This window comes from Ornithorhynchus anatinus, chromosome 17, assembly GCF_004115215.2.
Source record: "Ornithorhynchus anatinus isolate Pmale09 chromosome 17, mOrnAna1.pri.v4, whole genome shotgun sequence".
Classification (NCBI taxonomy): domain Eukaryota; kingdom Metazoa; phylum Chordata; class Mammalia; order Monotremata; family Ornithorhynchidae; genus Ornithorhynchus; species Ornithorhynchus anatinus.
Window position 1 is genome coordinate 3,568,582 of NC_041744.1, and position 19,621 is coordinate 3,588,202.

General features: G+C 54.9%; 1 protein-coding gene across 1 annotated transcript; it reads left to right on the forward strand.

The window, feature by feature from the left end:
• Positions 1 to 6,234: 6,234 nt before the first annotated feature.
• Positions 6,235 to 14,470, forward strand: KCTD7 (potassium channel tetramerization domain containing 7). Its single transcript, XM_039914424.1, has 4 exons — positions 6,235 to 6,476; positions 9,643 to 9,812; positions 12,326 to 12,504; positions 12,800 to 14,470. Exons 1-4 carry the CDS (start codon positions 6,333 to 6,335, stop codon positions 13,174 to 13,176), a joined length of 870 nt encoding a protein of 289 aa, XP_039770358.1. The 5' UTR covers positions 6,235 to 6,332; the 3' UTR covers positions 13,177 to 14,470.
• The last annotated feature ends 5,151 nt before the right edge of the window (positions 14,471 to 19,621 follow it).

Genomic DNA, 19,621 nt, shown 5'->3' on the forward strand with positions numbered 1-19,621 from the left:
CGATAAATAGTGTCACTACTGTTAGATCGGAATTATTGCTAAAACTCCAAATAATGTGATCCTTCACTTAGGCAATCAATTGATTGTGGTATTCAGTGAGCGCTTACTGAATTATTGCTAAAACTCTAAGTCATGTGATCCTTCACTTAGGCAATCAATTGATTGTGGTATTCATTCAATAGTATTTATTGAGTGCTTACTATGTGCAGAGCACTAGTGAACGCTTACTGTGTGAAGAGGACGCCACTGAGCGCTCGGGAGAGATCAGTACGGTCGAGTTGGTAGACTAATACCCTGCCCACAACGAGCTCACAGTCTAGAGTCTAAGCAGTCAACGAGCATGGAAGCAGTGTTGCTTTAGTGGATAGAGCACGGGCCTGGGAGTCCTAAAGACCTGGGTTCTAATCCCGGCTCCGCCACTTGTCAGCTGGGTGACCTTGGGCAAGTCACTTCATTTCTCTGTGCCTCAGTTACCTCATCTCTAAAAAGGGTAATAAGATTGGCAGTCCCATGTGGGACATTGTGTCCAACCTGATAAACTTGTATCTAGCCAAGCGCTTAGTACAGTACCTGGGCACATAATAAGCGCTTGACAAATACCATAATTATTATTAACAATAATAGTAACATATCATTTTTTGAAGCGGGATTTAATGAGCGACTACAGAGTGCTAGGCACTTTACTAAGCCCTTAAGATAGGATAACTAGCAACTCACAAGATTCCCTACCCTCAAGGAACTGATAAGTAGCTAGGTACACATTAACCGGCCTCATCTCATTAGCTACCGCTTCGCTGATACCTCTCCCCTTTGAGTTGTATTCTTGGAATTCTGTGGTTCTTCTCCTTCAGGTATCCGTCCGGCTGAAGTTTGAGCGCAAGGTAGCGGGAGCTGTAAATCTGTTTGGAAAATTGCAAATCGGTGTAGAAAAATATCATCCTCCCCCCCCAAAAAATAACAAATTAGGAGTAGTGTAGCCTAGTGGGAAGAACGTGGGCCTGGGAGTCAGAGGACTGGGTTCTAATCCCAGCTCAGCCGATTGCTTGCGGTGTGTGTGGCCGTGGGCGAGTCACTTCACTTCTCTGGGCCTCAGTTTCCTCAACTGTGACATGGGGGATTAAAACTTCCTTCCTCTGATTTAGGCCAAGAGCCACATGTCGGCAGGGACCGTGTCCAAACTAATTGGTCTGTATCCACCCCAGGACTTTGTACAGTGCCTTGCACATAGTAAGCGCTTAACAAATACCGCAATTTCTATTAATCATTATTATGGACAGGGAGCGAGGAGGAAGGACGAGTTGGGGGACCCCCGATCTCTGGAGACCCCCTTCTAGGATCCTTCTCTGCGGGCGGCATGGAAAGAGCCTGGGCCTGGGAGGCAGGTGAGCTGGGTCCTAATCCCAGCTCTGCCGTGATGTGCATTTCTGTAATTTATCAATTTATATTAATGTCTGCCTTCCCCGTAGACTGTAATTTCGTTGTGGGCAGCGACTGTGTCTGTTATATTCTACTGTCCTCCCAAGTGTTTAGTACAGTGCTCTGCACACTGTAAGCACTCAATAAATACGATTGAATGACTTACCTGCTGTGTGACCTTGGGCAAATCACTTCTCGGTGCCTCTGTAAAATGGGGATTCAATTCTACTCCTTCCTAAGTAGACCGTGAGCCCCGCGTGGGACGGGGACTGGGTCCAACCTGATCGACGTGAATCTACAACAGCGCTTAGACCAGAGTTTGACACATAGTATTCATTCATTCAATAGTATTTATTGAGTGCTTACTATGTGCAGAGCACTGTACTAAGCACTTGGAATGTACAAGTAAGCACTTAAGTGCTTGGGAGTTGCAGCGTGGCTTAGTGGAAAGAGCACGGGTTTGGGAGTCAGAGGACGTGGGTTCTAGTCCCGGCTCTGCCACTTATCTGCTGTGTGACCTTGGGCAAACCACTTCCTTCTCTGTGCCTCAGTTACCTCGTCTGTAAAATGGGGAATAAGACTGTGAGCCCCATGTGGGACAGCCTGAATACTTTGTATCTACCCCAGCGCTTAGAACAGTGCTTGGGGCATAGTAAGCGCTCAACAAATACCATTATTGTTATTATTATTACTATTAACAAATGCTGTTATAAGTAACTACAGAAAAGGAAAATGCATATCTCCCTCTAGTGGCCATTCTGAGAAATGCTTCCCCGGGCACCAGCCTTTGATCTATCTATTTATCTGACAAATATTTATTGATAATTGAAGCCAAAGTATCGAGTGAGGACACCCAACTCTCACTCCGGCTTCAGTGATCAGCCACTCAATCAAGCAAAAAAATCAGTGGTATTTGTCGAGCACTGTAATGAGTGATGGGAAATAGATTCCCATCAATAAGGCTGGCTTAAGTGGGTCTTTTAATCCTGAGGGTTCAGGTTTATATAATAATAATAATAATAATGGTATTTGTTAAGCGCCTACTTTGCGCCAGGCACTGAACTAAACACTGGGGTGGATACAAGCAAATCGGGTTGGACAAAGTCCCTATCCCACATAGGGCTCATAGTCTTAATCACCATTTTACAGATGAGGTAACTGAAGCATAGTGAAGTGACTTGCCCAAGCCCCCACAGCAGACAAATGACGGAGCTGGGATTAGAACTCATGACCTTCTGACTCCCAGATCCATGCTCTATCCACCATGCCGTGCTGCTTCTATTTGTCCATGAATCTATAGTTTTCGTCCTATCTGTTTTTGCAACCTACTAAATTGTATGATCCTTGAGGGCAGGGTCAGTGTCTACTAATGATATCAGTAATTAGGTCATTGATTAAGCACTCACTATGTGCCCAGCACTGCACTAATCGTAGAGAGAGAGACAAGATCACTGGATTGGACACAGTTTCTGCCCCGTGTGGGGCTCACCATCTAAAAAGGGAGAGAGAGCAATTGTCTCAGCCTCATTTTACAGATGAAGGAGTTCATTCATTCAATCATATTTATTGAGCGCTTACTATGTGCAGAGCATTCATTGTATTTATTGAGTGCTTTCTGTGTGCAGCGCACTGTACTAAGCTCTTAGAAAGTACAATTCAGCAACAAATAGAGACAATACCTGCCCACATCGGGCTCACAGTTTGGTGGGGGGGGGAGATAGACATCAAAACAAGTAAACAGGCATCAGTAGCATCATTATAAATAGTATTATAGATATGTACACATTAATAAAAATAAATAGAATTATAAATATGTGCATATATACACAAGTGCTGTGGGGCGGGGAAGGGGGTTAGAGCAAAGGGAGTGAGTTGAGGTGATGGGGGGGAGCAGAGGAAAAAGGGGACTTCGTTTGGGTCTGAAGAGTTGAGGCCAGAGAGGTGAATTGACTTGCCCAAAGTCACCCAGCTGACCAGTGACAGAACTGGGCCTCGAATGCCCAGTATTTATTGAGCGCTTACTGTGTGCAAAGCACTGTTCTTGGGAGAGTACAATAGAACAACAAACAGACACATTCCTGCCCACAAAGAGCTCACGGTCTAGAGGGGAAGATGGACGTTAATATAAATAAATAAATAGATAAAGAAATTACAGATATATACATATGTGCTGTGAGAGGCTGTGATAGGATGTGTGTGTGGAGAGGCCTCCATTTTGTGTTTCTCTCCTGCCTCTGAGTTCATATGTTCCTCTCCTAGCTTTTCAACTTGAGGTTTATCTGGTGGGGTGTAGACCATGGTTGTCTGCCTCCTGCTAGATAATAATAATGATGATGATGGTATTTGTTAAGCGCTTACTATATGCCAAGCACCCTTCTAAGCACTGGGGTAGATACAGAGTAATCAGGTTGTCCCATGTGGGGCTCACAGTCTTAATCTCCATTTTCCAGATGAGGGAACTGAGGCCCAGAGCTGAAGTGACTCTCCCCAGGTCACATAGCAGACAAACGGCGGAGCCGGGATAAGAACCCAGGCCCTTCTGACTCCAGGCCCGGGCACTACCCACTAGACCCCGCCGCTTCTCAGGCAGACGGTTCCCCCCGCTGCCATCCAGCTCCGTCTCCCACACTCCACGGCCGCCCAGTTTCCCGCATCCTTCTCAGCCGCGGGAGATTCCCGCCAGCTGCTGCCGATCTGTTCCGTGAGGCGATCCGGAGGCCGGGCCCGCCTCCGCCGGCAAGGAAACCCGCCGTCTCTCTGCCCTCCCCGGGCCCATCCCTCCCCCAGCCCCGGCCCCTCGGCCCCAGGCCCCCGGCTGGCCCAGCCGGATGGCTCGGCCACCCCCGTGCCCTCTCGGAAAGGATCACGGTTCACCCCCGCTCTTGCCCAGGATGCCTCTTTCTCCGAATCCCTCTGTGGGACCTTCTTCCCTCCCTCCCAGAGGCCCAGCCGGGCCCATCCCAGCCCTGGGTTTCCGGCCAGAGCCTAAGCAGAACCAACTGTATAATTATGATTCAGAATTAAGCACGTTGCAAAAATGAGAAAATCAGATGGTGGGAAACGAATGGCACTGAGCGGAGAGCCCTCCCCGTGCCCATCTCCGCCTCTCGTCCCTCGGCCCCTCATCGGATCACTTCCAGCCCATAGGCCCCAGCCCCCCGCTTGCCCCCCACAGTCGGGGGAAAGAGGGGAGCATCTGGGCTCGGGGGCCTGGCCGGGTGAGGCACCGTGAGGCAATCACCCAGAATCATTCATTCATTCAATCGTACTTATTGAGCACTTACTGTGGGCAGAGCACTGTACTAAGCGCTTGGAAAGTACAATTCGGCAACAGATAGAGACAATCCCTACCCAACGACGGGCTCACAGTCTAGACGGGGGAGACAGACAACAAAACAAAACAAGTAGACAGGCATCCATAGCCTTGAAATAGATAAGTAGAATTATAGATAGATATACATCATTAATAAAATAAATAGAATAATAAATATGTACAAATACACACGTGTTGTGGGGTGGGGAAGGGGTAGAGCAGAAAGAGGGAGTCGGGGCGATGGGGAAGGGAGGAGGAGCAGAGGAAAAGAGGGGCTCAGTCTGAGAAGGCCTCCTGGAGGAGGCACCTGCCCTGGCTCCCTCAATCAATCAGTGATATTTATTTTTACTACTTAGTAGTAGTATTAATATCACTCCCATAGACTGTAAACTCATTATAGGCAGTGAACGTGTCTTGCTAATTCTGTTGTCCCCTCCCAAGCGCTTAGACCAGTGCTCCGCACATAGTAAGCGCTCACTGAATACCATCGATCGATTAACAGGTACCGTAACGATGTTCAACCCGCTTGTGTGCAACCCAGCGCTTAATGCAGTGCTTGGCACAGAGTGAGCGCTCAAGAGAAGCAGCTTGGCTTAGTGGCGAGGGCCCGGGCCGGGGAGTCGGAGGACGCGGGTTCCCATCCCGGCTCCGCCATCTGTCTCCCGTGTGACTTTGGGCGAGCCACTTCAGCGTGGCTCAGGGGAAAGAGCCCGGGCTTAGGTGTCGGAGGTCGTGGGTTCCAATCCCGGCTCCGCCACCTGTCAGCTGGGTGACTTTGGACAAGTCACTTGACTTCTCGGTGCCTCAGTGACCTCATCTGGGGATGAAGACCGTGAGCCCCACGTGGGACAACCCGATCACCCTGTGTCCATCCCAGCGCTTAGAGCCGTGCAGGGCACACAGTAAGCGCTTAACAAATACCAGCATTCTTCTTCTTCTTCTCCGTGTGCCTCATCGCAAAACGGGGACGAAGACCGCGAGCCCCACGCGGGGCAACCTGGTGACCTTGTATCTACCTCGGGGCTTGCAACAGCGCTCGGCACATAGTGAGCGCCTAACAGATAGCAGCAGGATCGCTCGCCCACCCCGCTACTATTATTAAGTGGCCCCAGGGGCAAGGGATACCCTCGGGCCCGGGAGCAGAGGGGAGACCTGGATCCCGTCGTCATGGTGACGAGGCGGTTCTGCCCTGCCGCTTCCCGCGGGCTCTCTGGGGAGGAGGGGGGTCCCGGGGTGGGGGTGGGGCTGTCCACCTCCCGTCCGGCCTCCGACCCCGAGACCCCTCCCTCCCTCCTTTCCTCCTTCCCACCCCTCCCTCCCTTCCCACCCCTCCCTCCCATCCCTCCCTCCATCCCTCCCTCCATCCCTCCCTCCATCCCTCCTTCCCTCCCTCCATCCCACCCCGGGAGCCAATGGGAGGCGGGCAGATAGGCGGGGCTGCCCGCTTGGCTTCCAATCCGGCCCCGTCCGGCCCAGCTGACCGCCCCCGCCGCCCACCTCCCCCGGCCGGTCCTCCGGGCGCTGCCCCGCGGGGCCCAGGCCGTGCCGAGCCCCCGCCCTCCCTCGCCCTGCCCTCCGTCGCCCGCCGCCCAGAGCCAGAGGGATGGTGGTAGTCACGGGGCAGGAGCCAGCCAGCGGACGCCCGGACGATGCCATGTCCAGCTCGGACGCCGAAGATGACTTCCAGGAGCCCGCCACCCCGACGGCCACGCAGGCCGAGGACGCCCTGCCCCTGCTGCCCCAGCAGGTACCCAGGCCGGGGGGGCGGGGGGCAAGGGAGCCGGCCGGGGCTTCCTCCTGGCACTGGCCCGGGCCTGCCGGCCCCTCCTCACACAGACAGTCGGGCCGACGGTCGACTCCCCCTTCGCCGTCGTCCCGGTGACCTGGATGTGTCTGTTGCATGGGGGGCGCCCGGCACAGTGCCCTGCACCCGGTGAGTAGGATGGACCGACGGACGCCGGGGGGGTCCGTCGCCAGGGCTGCGGTGGCCTCGGGGAGGGGGCAGAAAGCCCCTCCTCCATCGCCCCCTCTACCCGGAGACCCCAGTCGGCACCACCCCGCCTGGGCTTGGCAGTGCTGGCAGGGAGGATCCCTCCGTCCCTATTTATTGAGCGCTCCCCGGGTGCAGAGCACTGGACTGAACGCTTGGGAAGTACAGTTCGGCAGGCGTGCGTCCGACGCCTAGAAGACGGCTGGCCGGCCCTCGGTCCACCCCCCTGCCAGAAGGTAACCGAACAGGCCCCTGCCGACCGGCAGGTGATCGATCGATCAATTAATAATAATGATGATGATGGTATGTTTTAAGCGCTTACTATGTGCCAAGCTCAGTTCTAAAACTGGGGTAGATACCAGGTAACCAGGTGGTCCTACAGAATCAATGATATTTATTGAGCACTTACTATGTGCAGAGCACCGATAGAGCACGGCGTAGCGGATAGAGCACGGACCTGGGAGTCAGAAGGTCGTGAGTTCTAATCCCGCGTCCGCCACTTGTCCGCTGTGTGGCCTTGGGTGAGTCACTTCGCTTCTCTGGGCCTCGGTGACCTCGTCTGTCAAATGGGGACTAAGACTGCGAGCCCTGTGTGGGACGGGGACTGTGTTCAACCTGATCTGCTTGTACGGTGCTTGGCACGTAATAAGCGCTTAACAAATGCCATAATTATTATTATTATTATAGAGCACCGGCCTATGAGTCAGAAGGGCCTGGGTTCTAATCCCGGCTCCGCCGCATGTCTGCCGTGTGACCTTGGGCAAGTCTCTTCGCTTCTCTGGGCCTCAGTTCCCTCATCTGTAAAATGGGGATTAAGAGTATGAGGATGACTATCAAATGTATAAAGGTCACAGACCAAGGTGACGCTTTCTTTGGTCCCACCCGGGGAGAAGGGGGGTGGGGCGGGGGGACGATGGAGCGGAGTGGCCGGCAGAGGAAGGTGATCCGAGCTGGCGACGGGTCGCATTGGAGCGGGGCAGTCCATCAATCCATGGTATTTATTGAGCACTTATTGGGTGCAGAACACTGTACTAAATGCTTGGAAGAGTACAATACAACAATAACGTTGAACACATTCCCTGCCCACAACGAGCTTAAAGTCTAAAGGGGGAACCAGACACTGATATAAATATGATTTATATTATAATATATAATATGGGATCCACCCCTGACCCAACCGGGTGACCCTGGGGAAGTTGCTTAGCTGCCGTGGGCCTCGGTTTCCCCATCTGCAGAAGGTGGAGGGGGCCGAGAGGGGAGGGAGATCCAGATCTGCTTCCTTCCCCTTGAGCAGGTCGGCAGAGTAATTACATTAACAGCTCCGAAAGTGCTCGGACCTCTCTGGAAATGTCGGCTTGTTTTCTTGTTGCTGGGGGCAGGGATGGGGGGTGTCGGGGAAGGATTGGAGGCTCCTGCCCCAGGGGGGTCCACGTGTCAAGCGTTGTTGAGGGCTGGCTCTGTGCGGGAACTTTGTCCTGGCGGCGAGGGGCCGGTGGGCTGATTAGCCACGGTTGGCTGGGGCCATGAATAAGTCTACCTGGGCCTCCAGTAATAATTATTATGATAATAATAACTGTGATATTTGTTAAGTGCTTACTGTGTTCCAGGCACTGTTCTAAGCGCTGGCGTGGATACAAGCAAATCAGGTTGGGCACTGGCCCTGTCCCATGTGGGGCGCACAGTCTCAATCCCCATTTTGCAGATGAGGGAACCGAGGCACAGGGAAGTGAAGTGACTCACCCAAGGTCACACAGCAGACAAGTGGCAGAGTCGGGAATGGTATCCATGACCTTCTGACTCGCAAGGTCGTGCTCTAGCCACTGTGCTATGCCACCCGGACCCTCCACCTGCCAAGTACTAAGGTAGTTTGGGGGTCCACAGAGAATCCGCTGGGGAAACCCTGGTCTGATGCACCCTTGGAAGTGGCGGAAGGGTGCTGCGGTTTCCGGTCAGATTACGGGACCCCTGTAACACCATCTTCCCGGTTGGGGGACGGGGGCTGGATGCGGTGCGCAGGGGGAAGGGTCAGGAAGTGTGGCACAGGAAGATTAGGCGACTCTCCTAAAGCTTCACAGCATGTGGGTAAAGGGTGGCAAGTGTGTCTCTCTGTCCTCTCTGAAGCAGTGCGGCCTATTGGAAAGAGTCCAGGCCGGGAGCCGGGGCATCTGGATACCCATCCCAGCTCCGCCACGTACCTCCTGTATGCTCTTGGGCCAGTCACTTCACTTCTCAGGGCCTCAGTTTCCTCATCTATAATTGCATCCCCCACCCTTAATAATAATAATAATAAGGATGGTATTTGTTAAGCACTTACTATGTGCCAAGCACTGTTCTAATAATAATAACGTTGGTATTTGTTAAGCGTTTACTAAGTGCAAAGCACTGTTCTAAGCGCTGGGGTAGATACAGGGTCATCAGGTTGTCCCACGTGAGGCTCACAGTCTTCACCCCCATTTTATAGATGAGGTCACTGAGGCACAGAAAAGTGAAGTGACTTGCCCACAGTCACACAGCTCACAAGTGGCAGAGCTGGAGACCGAGAGCCCCGAGTAGGACAGACTCCATGTTCGATCAGATGACCTTGTATCTGCCCCAGCCCTCAGTCCAGTGCTTGACTCATAGTAAGCATCTCCCCCTCTAGACCGTAAGCTCATTCATAATTCATTCGGTCGTTTTTATTGAGCGCTTACTGTGTGCAGAGCACTGCACTGAGCGCTTGGGAGAGGACAGCCCAACAATAGACAGACACCTCGTTGTGGGCAGGGGGTGTATCTGCCGACTCCATGGCACAGTCCTCTTCCAAGCGCTAGGTACATTAGTCCGCTCAGCATGAGCGCTCAGTCTGTTCCGTCGGTCGACGGATTAACCAAGGGCACGACAGCGAGCGTTGTCCCCTAACGCCCCGGCGGGGCCGTTCTCCCAGTTCCCCGAAGTGGTTCCGCTGAACATCGGGGGGACGATCTTCGCCACCCGCCTGTCCACCCTCCGGCGCTACGAGGACACCATGCTGGCGGCCATGTTCAGCGGACGGCACTACATCCCCACGGACGCCGAGGGCCGTTACTTCATCGACCGCGACGGGACCTTCTTCGGGTAGGTGCCGCCGGCCCTTCCTCCCTCACCGCTCCCAACGCCTCCGCGGGCCTTCTTGTACTGTGCCCCGGCGCTTACTACAGTGTTCTGCACACAGGAAGCGCTCAGTAAAAACCATTGAATGAACAAATCAATGCTCCTCTTCCCCTCCTCTTCATCTTTCACCTCCTCTTCCTCCTTTTTCTTTCCCCCCTCGCTTCCTCTTTCCCCTCTTCCCCTCCTCCCTCACTTCTTTTCTTCCTCTTCTAGAGTTGCCCACTCACTCTCCTGTACTCAAAATAATTGTGGTATTTGTTAGGTCCTCACTATCGTGCTGAACTAAGCGCTAGGGATCAGATCGGACATAATCCCTGTCCCACATAGGGCTCAGACACTTAGTACGGTGCTCCGCACAATACTCAATAAATACTATTGATTGGTTTCTCTGGTATTTCCTTCTCATTTTAAAGATGAAGAAACTGAGGCACCGATGAGTTAAGTGGTCTGCCCAAGGTTGCCCAGCAGCCAAATGACAGAGCTGAGATTAGAAGCCAGTTCTTGTGAATCCCAGGCCTTTGGGATCTTTCCATTAGGTCACCCTGCCTTACACCTCCTAGTCTACATTTGGCCTGAAAACAAATGATCGATCTATCAGTAGTATTTATTGATCATCTACGATATGTGCAGGGCACTGTACTAAGTGCTTGGGAGAGTACAGTAAACATAGGAGATGGCATCTTCCTGGACTAAGCCCCCCTTTTCCTCTGCTACCCCTCCCCTCCTCATCTCCCTGACTTGCTCCCCTTGCTCTACCCCCTACCCCGCCCCACTGCGCTTGTGTATTTATGTACATATTTACGATTCTATTTACTGATATTAATGATGTATATATATGTATCTAGAATTCTATTTATTTATATTGATGCTGTTGATGCCTGTTTACTTGTTTCGACGTCTGTCTCCCCCTTTCTAGACCGTGAGCCCACTGGGGGCAGGGATTGTCTCTCTTTGTTGCTGAATTGTATTTTCCAAGCGCTTAGTACAGTGCTCTGCACCCAGTAAGTGCTCAATAAATATGACTGAATGAACGAATCCCGGTCCACGAAAAGAATCTGATGCAGAAGACGGGCACAAAATAATTTGCAGATTGGAGGAAGAAGTGCAGAAACAGTATCGTCATTCTTCATCCTCCCTTCTGTGTCACCCGTCCACTTGGATCTACACCCCTTGAGCACTTTGATTTTTAGCCCACCTCCACAGCACTTGTATATCCTTCCATCTGCAATTTATTTTAATGTCTCTCTCCCCGTCTAGACTGTAAGCTCCTTTTCGGCTCCTTTTGTCTGCTTATTGTTGTATCGTACTCTCCCAAGCGCTTAGTACAGTGCTCTGTACACGGTAAGCACTCAATAAGTACGACCGACTGACTGACTGATCAGCAGGAACCGTGTCTACCAGCTCTGTTATATCATGCTCTCCCAAGTGCTCAGTACAGTGCTCTGCCCACAGTGCTCAATAAATAGCATCGCAGGATAGTGGGGGCCAGTCTGCCTCCTGCTGCCCAGCTGAGGTTCGGGGGTGGGCGGTGGGGGGAGGCCGTCGAGGGGACCCGGGCTGGTTAAAGGTCCCTCGCTTCAGGGACGGACGCGTGGACGAATGGTCTGCCTTAGTGTGTCTCGGTTTCCGCAGGGGCCCGTCGGCTGCCTCCGGGGCTGCAAAAACAAAGTGTCACGGCTCAGAGGAGCTATAAAAAGACATGTTGTCTGCGGGCTGATCGTGGGGGGAGCCGAGAGGCGGGTGGGGGGCCCAGCAACTGTGGGGGCCCTAGGGTCTCCCCTCAGTGAGCCGGTGCTCCGTCCTACCCCCTATACCTCCCAAGTACCCGCTTTGGTGCTGGAGCAGCATGGTGTAGTGGCTAGAGCACGGGCCTGGGAGTCAGAAGGTCATGAGTTCTAATCCCAGCTCCGCTACTTGTCTGCTGGGTGACCTTGGGCAAGTCATTTCACTTCTCTGGGCCTCGGTTGCCTCATTTGTTATATGGGAATTGAGACTGAGCCTTATGAGGGATGGGGGACTGTGTCCAACCCGATTTGCTTGTATCCACCCCAGAGTTTAGAATGGTGCCTGGCACATAGTAAGTGTTTCACAGATACCACAATTATTATGATTATTGGAGGCGAGCTTGGCCCCGGGAGAAAGCAGTCTCCGGGAGGACCAGAAGAGAGGAACCGTCAGTTCCTCTCCCGCCCCTTCCTTCCCGGTCAGCCTGGGGACCGGGGAGCTGTCGGTCAGCTTGCCCTCCGGCCGGCAGTGAGAGGGGCCGTGGGGCCTCCTAGCCTGCCCCACGCTTGGATCTCTGGGCTGACTCTTACAGCCCACATCCTCCGGGGCCCCCGACCCCCTCAAACGGATGGACCATAAGTGGCTGGGGGTGGCGGGAAGAGGCTAGAGCGGTCCCCAAGTCTGCCCATCCCCAGGGACCCCTGTCCTACGGCCGGGGGCCGCTGACCGTCTGTCCCACCCCGGCGGCCCAGGGACGTGCTGAACTTCCTGCGGTCCGGAGACCTGCCGGCTCGGGGCCGGGTGCAGGCGGTCTACAGGGAGGCCCAGTACTACGCCATCGGGCCCCTGCTGGAGCAGTTGGAGGAGGTGCAACCGCTTAAGGGTGAGAAGGTGCGGCAGGCCTTCCTGGGCCTCATGCCCTACTACAAAGGTGAGCCGGGTCCGGGGGAAGGCATCGCAGAGGGTCGGGGGGCGGTGGTTACGGCCTCCCCTCCCCGTCACCCGTCCCGGTGCCTTTCACTCCCAGAGATTGGGCTTCCTCGAGTCTGACCTCAATCCCGCACACTGCAGGCGGAGCCCGTTTCCTCCCGTTCTGGAGGCGGTAGGGCGGCCAGGCTCCCCTGAGGGTGGGGAAAGCCCTCCGCCGGCTGGGGCGTCCTGGGGTGGCCCCCCACCGCCCCCTCCCTTCCCACCCCCACCCCGGGACCGCCCTCTGCCCCGCGCAGACCACCTGGAGCGGATCGTGGAGATCGCCGAGCTGCGGGCGGTGCAGAGGAAGGCGCGCTTCGCCAAGCTGAAGGTGTGCGTCTTCAAGGAGGAGATGCCCGTCACGCCCTACGAGTGCCCCCTCCTCAACTCGCTGCGCTTCGAGCGGAGCGAGAGCGACGGGCAGCTCTTCGAGCACCGCTGCGAGGTGGACGTGTCCTTCGGGCCGTGGGAGGCCGTGGCCGACGTGTACGACCTGCTCCACTGCCTGGTCACGGACCTGGCGGCCCGGGGCCTGACCGTCGACCACCAGTGCATCGGCGTGTGCGACAAGCACCTGGTCAACCACTACTACTGCAAACGCCCCATCTACGAGTTCAAGATCACGTGGTGGTGAGCGCCACCCGCGGGACTCGGACGGACGGCGGGGTGGCTCTCCCGGCCCGCGGAGGTGGCCGACCCCGGGCAGAGAGCCGGGAGCCCCGTCTCGGTCGGCCGCTTCAGTGAGGGGCGGCCCGTGGCACCGGGGTGGGGGGAGACCGCGGCCCCGTCTGCATCCTGAGCCTCGGCCGGGCCCCGGCCCCATCTTGCCCTGCGTCCGGCGGTTCCCGCGGCTCGCAGTGCCAGCGGGGGCCCTGGGTTCGATGGCTGCTCTCCTAGAATTCCCCCTGAGCCCATCTTTCACCCCGATGCATGGGTCTCAGGGACGCCATGTTACCAACCCCACGGGAGGCCTCTTCCCCAGCAGGGCCTCCCGCCCTTCTGTCCGTCCGGTTTGGGGGGGGTCCGGCAGGGTCCGCCGAGGGCAGCCTGGGGCAAAGACAGCGGTTCTGTTCCCCCCTGCGGGGGGTGCTGCCCTCCTCTCCCACTCGAGGCCTGCCCTGTCCCCTCACCCCTGCCCCGGGTCAACCAGAGCCTCCGAATCCCTGCCACTGTTTCGGGCACCCGGCCAAAGCTGGACCCTGGGGACGAAAATCCAGCTCCAGACCCAGGGCGTCCCATCGAGCTAACCCACTGACGGCTCCCCCGACAGCCCATCCTGGGGGAGGGGCCTCTGACTCTCCGGGTGGAAAAAAGGGGCAGAGTGGGGACCCCCAGGACCACCCCCCCAGCCCCTCCTGGTCTCCGTGCTTGGTGATAGCTGGAAGGAGCCGTGAGCCTCCGTGAACCGGAGCTCTCGGGACGGCTCCGCTCTCCAGCTTCCAGGCTGCTCTCTCCCCTCTTCCCGCCCCCACCTAGCCTCACCTCCAGACCCCCACCAGCAAGGGCAGAATGCAGGAGGCCCGGAGAAAGGGCTTGGAAGGTCAGAGCTAGAGTTCCCCTGGACGGTCTGCCACCCTCTGCTTCCCTCTCTGGCCCTCCCACCCAGCCTCCCTCGGGCCTAGACGGTCGCTCGGTTCTGGCCCTTTCACCGCCTCCTGCCAGGGGTCCCGTCAGGCGCCTGTGTTCAGCTTAGAGGGGTGGAAAGGGGCTCCAGAGAGAGACCCCAGAGGGGGAAAGCTGCTCTGTAGAGTTCTTGGCCCCCTCCACCGTTTCTCCCTCCCCGGAAGCCTGGGAGAAGTTCTCTCCAAAACGTGGGTAGAGTCGGGGCCCCCTTCCCCCCCCCCCATCTCCATCAAAACATCTGTCGCTGTTATTTCTTGCAGGGTCTCCTTTCCTCCTTGCCTAACTAAATAACCGAACTAACCCAACTAACTCTGGCTTGTTTCTCAGTGGATTCGGAGGTAAACTCTGTGGGAGGATTCTGGGAAGGATGACTCTCGTGGCCCTGGTCTCGCTCTCCCTTGTCCCGGCCCCTTCCCCCGCCCCCAAGAGGATTCTTGAATCTCAGCCCTTGGGGTGGTCAAGCACCTGGTTGGGCTAGGGCCTAGGTCTGGGTCCTGCGGCCTTTAGCAGGCTATACGGACCCCTCTGCACAGGATGGAGGTTGCTGGGAGCCCCGGCTCTGTGATCGGTGTCCCCAGCCTGGGTTCTCTGCGGCCCCTGGGGCTTTCTCAGCCTTTGCCCTGCTCCTCTGCTCCTTCGCCTTTGTGTTCGGTCGGGCCTGGAGAGAAAGGGAGGTGGGAGGCTGTGGGAGGGGACCATTTTTTCCCCAAACGAACAAATACGTCTCATCTATGGACTTAGGGGCAAATGTGGTCTACTCGCTTTCTGGAAGTAGCATAGCACAGGGGCTGGAGCACAGGCCTGGGAGTCAGAAGGCCATGGGTTCTCATCCCGGCTCCACCATTTGTCTGCTGTTGTGACCTTAGGCAATTCGCTTCACTTCTCTGGGCCTCAGTCACCTCATCTCTAAAACAGGACTGTGAGCCCCACATGGGTCAGGGACTGTGTCCTACCCGATTTGCTTGTATCCACCCCGGTGCTGAGTACAGTGCCTGACACATAGTAAGCACTTAACAAACACCACAGTTATTATTATTATTCTGGTAGCCTCAGGGAAACAAGCCCAGAAACGAGTTTCTCTGGGGCTCCTGCACTCCTGGGAGAGTGTGGCAAGGCCCGGGGTCTAAATGAACCCCCAGGGTCAGGGTCACAGAATAGGGGGCCAGCAGGGGAGCTTCGTGCTCACTCACCCCCATCCTGCTGAGTGAGAGGGTCAGAGGGTCAGAGTGGCTACTAGACTGTCCGTGTCTTTAGTGGGGCAGGAAGAATGCCCCCTTCCCCCTCCCCCTGCCCTACTGGCTTCACTTCCCCCTTTCCTCCAGGAAGATGACACCATGGGGCTCTGGAGGAAGAAGGGGCGGAGGGGAGGGAGGAGGGGGCCTCTTCTCTGTATTGCAGGTCAGATTCGGGTGACCGAATCATTCTCTGGGGAATCAAGGGAGCCCCAGGTCATAGAGAGGGCACCAGGATGCCACAGAATCAGTGACCACCGGCCAGACCCTCACTGGGAGCTGGGCTCCAGTCCGGATGGAGCTTGTGCCCCTCTCCCCATTTTGCTAGACTGCCGCCATGCCCCCAACCTTCTCTCCTCCCCACCTGCACCTCAGAATGGACTCCTCCTCTAGGACGGAGTGTCCGACCAGCCCTGTGGGAAAACTTCTCCTCAAACTCTGGGGGTGAGGGGAAGGGGAAGGAGGAAAGGGGGACGTCTCCTCTGTAGGATTGGGGGATAAATTTGAGTGAGGGCACCTCCGCCCCATTGGGGAACAGTTCGCTGGACCCAAGGGCACTCGGGCTGTGTGGGCATGGGATGGGGCGGCGGGGGCGTTCCTGGTGCTGTGCTCCTGGATGGTTTCTCATGAAAACGGCTGCCAGCTTGCTCCCGCCTGGCACCCAGCCTGGTGAAATGGCATTAAAGCCCTAGAGCGAAACCCAGAGCCGGCTTGTCTCTTCTGGAGGGGCTCCTCTCCCCACCACCCCACCCCCAATAATCGGCGGATGAATCCGCCAATGGGAGAGGAAGGGGAAGAGACAGGTCGTACGCTTGAGGTTGGAATGGTCCCTCCGGAGTTGATCCTGTCCATCCCCCTGCCTCGTAATACTAATTGATTGCGGTCGTTGTTATGGGCTTACTCTGTGCCAGGCACTGTACTAAGCGCTGGGGAGGGGGGAAATACAAGCAAATCGGGGTGGACCCATTTCCTATCCCATTTTGAGCTCACAGTCTAAATCCCCATGTTGCACATGGGTAACTGAGGCCCAGAGAAGTTCAGTGGCTTGCCCAAGGTCACAGAGCAGACAAGTGGCGGAGGCAGGATTAGAATCCATGACCTCCTGACTCCCAGCTCCGTGCTCTACCCATTAGGCCATGCCCTTCCCCTGGACAGATGTTCTCTCAAAGGTCCGGAGAAGGACAGGTCGTGGACCTGTCCGCGACCTCAGCCACTCCCTTCAGCGTCTCTTACCCCTGCATTCCAGGAAGTCCTTTCAGATGTCTGACGCAACTCCCTCCTGCTGCATTACAAATCTATTTCCTCTTGCTCTGATCTGCAGGAGTTTAGGGGTCCTCTGGGGCATCAGATACACCGGGCCCTTCCCCGGGGGTGAATGTTGCCTTCCCAATCTATCCATCGAACGTATTTGTTGAGCACCCTCGGAGTGGGAGGAACTATAATGAGTTTTGGGGAGAGGGCAATTGAAGCAACACACTTGATCCTGCCCTCCAGGACCTTTGAGCCTAATGGGGGAGCAGAGCAGACCCACATTTTGACTGGATCCAACCTAATTAACCTGCATCTACCCCGGTGCTTAGAACAGTGCTTGGCAGATAGTAAGTGCTTAACAAGTACCATAATTACTATTTTTTTTCAAAGAGTGGGAGGAAGTGTAAGGAAAGAGCTAGAAGTACAAATAGATCAGGATGCAATAGATGAACGCGCAGATATACAGGCGTACAAAAATATATAAAAAATGTATGAGTGTAGAGGAAAGTATTAAAGTATCCTCTAGACTGTAAACTCCTTGTGGGCGGGGAATGTGTCTACCAACCCTTGTATTGTCCTCAACCAAGTGCTTAGTACAGTGTTCTGCGCACAGAAAGCACTCAATGCTATGCAATGTTAAAGGCTAAGGGTGGGTCCTGGGTTGACTTGACTTAGGCAGTTGTGAATTAATTGAAGGAGGGTTTTGTGAAATAGAAGAGAAGCAGCATAGCCTAGTGGAAAGACAACAGATCTGGGAGTCAGGAGACCTGGGTTCTAATTCCGACTCTGCCACTTACCTGCCTGACTTTGGGCAAGTTACTTAATTGCTTCGTGCCTCAGTTTTCTCACCTATGAAATGGGATTGAATACTTGTTCTTCCCTCCTCTTTAGACTGTGGGACAGGGACTGTGCCCTATCTGATTTTCTTGTACACCTATCCCAGTGTCTCGGTCGGAGAACCTTACTGGAAGGGACGGCTGCCTTTGGGCAATGGTCTGGTCACTCAGTCTCCAGCAGTTCACCCCAAAAGACGCAGCGTGGCCTAGTGGAAAGGGCACGGGCCTGAGTGTCGGAGGACCCGGGTTCTAATCCCGGCTCCACACGGGGCTCACAGCCTAAGTAGGAGGGAGTAGGATTTAATTCCTATTTTACAGATACTTGAGGCACAGAGAAGCAAAATGACCTGCCCAGGGTCACACAGCAGGTAAGTGGCAGAACCCCTTCTCACTCCCAGGCCTGTGCTCTGATGAGTCGCCATATCCTGGTGAATTACTCAGGAAAAATTCAGCTGCTCCTGGAATTTACAGGCACCCTTTTAAGTGGGCTGGAGAGGAAAGGGGAATTTGGGTCTAGAGTCTCCAGGGAAAGTCCCTTGCTCTGGGTGGATCGTCTGCTCGTGATTTAGAAAGGCCCTTGGCCCCATCACAGAGAGACCGAGAGCTGGTGGAGTACACAGGCTTCACGCTGTTATTTCCGACGATGGGGTACTGAGTCAGGCTGGGCCCAAAGCTGGGATTTCTGACTCTTTCTCTCTCTGTCCCTCCCCCCCGCCCCCAGGGATTGACCTGAGGGAAGGCATTCCTGTGGCCTTTCATTCAGTCGTATTTATTGAGCGCTTACTGTGTGCAGAGCACTGTACTAAGCGGCCTTGCTTCCCACAGGCCTCTCCTGGCCCCAGAGCAGACCCTCCTGCTTTGTTGGTCAGAGAAGCAGTGTGGCTTAGTGGATAAAGCAGAGGCCCGGGAGCCAGAGGACCCGGGTTCTAACCCCACTAATCTACTGTGTGATCTTGGGAAAGTCACTTAACTTCTCTGTGCCTCAGTGTCCTCATCTGTAAGATGGGGATTCAGTACTTGCTCTCCCTCCTAAGTAGAATGTGAGCCCCACCTGACACAGGGACTGGGGCCGACCTCGCGTCTCCTCCAGTGTTTAGAACAGTGCTTGATGCTTAGTAAGCGCTTAAGAAATAGCATTAAAAAAAAGAATGGAGGAAGCTGGAAGGGAGGGAGGTGGAGTGATTCTAGTTGGAGCTGTTTTCAAAGACTCAGCCCCATCTGACTGAGATACTGGTCTCTCCAGCTCCTGGCCCGGAGGCTAATCTAGGCCACTTCAACCCCTGTTATTTACCTGATCAGAAGGTCGGGGAGGGATGGGTGTGGCGGCAGCAGTGAAGCTGGGTGGCCTAATGGGTACAGCACAGGCCCGGGAGTCAGAAGGACCTGGGTTCAAATTGCGGCTCCGCCACTTGTCTGCTGCTGTGTGATCTTGGGCGAGCCACTTGACTGGTCCTCAGTTATCTCATCTGTAATAATAATGATAATGATGATATTTGTTGAGTGCTTATGGTATGTCAAGCACTGTTCTAAGCGCTAGGGTAGATACAAGCTAATCGGGTTGGACAGAGTCTGTGGCCCACGTCGGGCTCACTGTCGTCCTCCCCATTTTACAGATGAGGGAACTGAAGCATGGAGATGTGAAGTGACTTACCCAAGGTCACACAACAGATGAGTGGTGGAACCAAGACTAAAACCCAGATCCTCTTGGCTCCCAAGGCCGAGCTCTATCCACTAGACCATGCTGCTTCGGTAACCATTTTGCAGATGAAATAACAGGTACAGAGAAGTGAAGTGATTTGCCCAAGGTCACAAAGCAGGCAGGTGGTGGAGCTAGCATTAGAACCCATGACCTTCCGACTCCTAGGACTGTGCTCTATCCACTAAGCCACGCTGCTTCTCTCAGGACAGGGACTGTGTCCAACACTGCTCATATCCACCCCAGCGTCTAGTACAGTGCCTGGCACATAAGAAGTGGCTCAATGGAAAGAGCAAGGGCTTGGGAGTCAGAGGTCATGGGTTCTAATCCCACTCTGACACTTGTCAGCTGTGTCACTGTGGGTAAGTCACTGAACTCTGTGCCTCAGTTCCCTCATCTGTAAAATGGGGATTAAGACTGTGAGCCTCACGTGGGACAACC

Bases quoted from the DNA above. Each gene is read 5' to 3' on its own strand.
- KCTD7 (XM_039914424.1), top strand. From the start codon at position 6,333: ATGGTGGTAGTCACGGGGCAGGAGCCAGCCAGCGGACGCCCGGACGAT. The intron at 6,477-9,642 runs GTACCCAGGCCG...CCGTTCTCCCAG, and splicing joins TGCCCCTGCTGCCCCAGCAG to TTCCCCGAAGTGGTTCCGCT. The intron at 12,505-12,799 runs GTGAGCCGGGTC...TGCCCCGCGCAG, and splicing joins CCTCATGCCCTACTACAAAG to ACCACCTGGAGCGGATCGTG.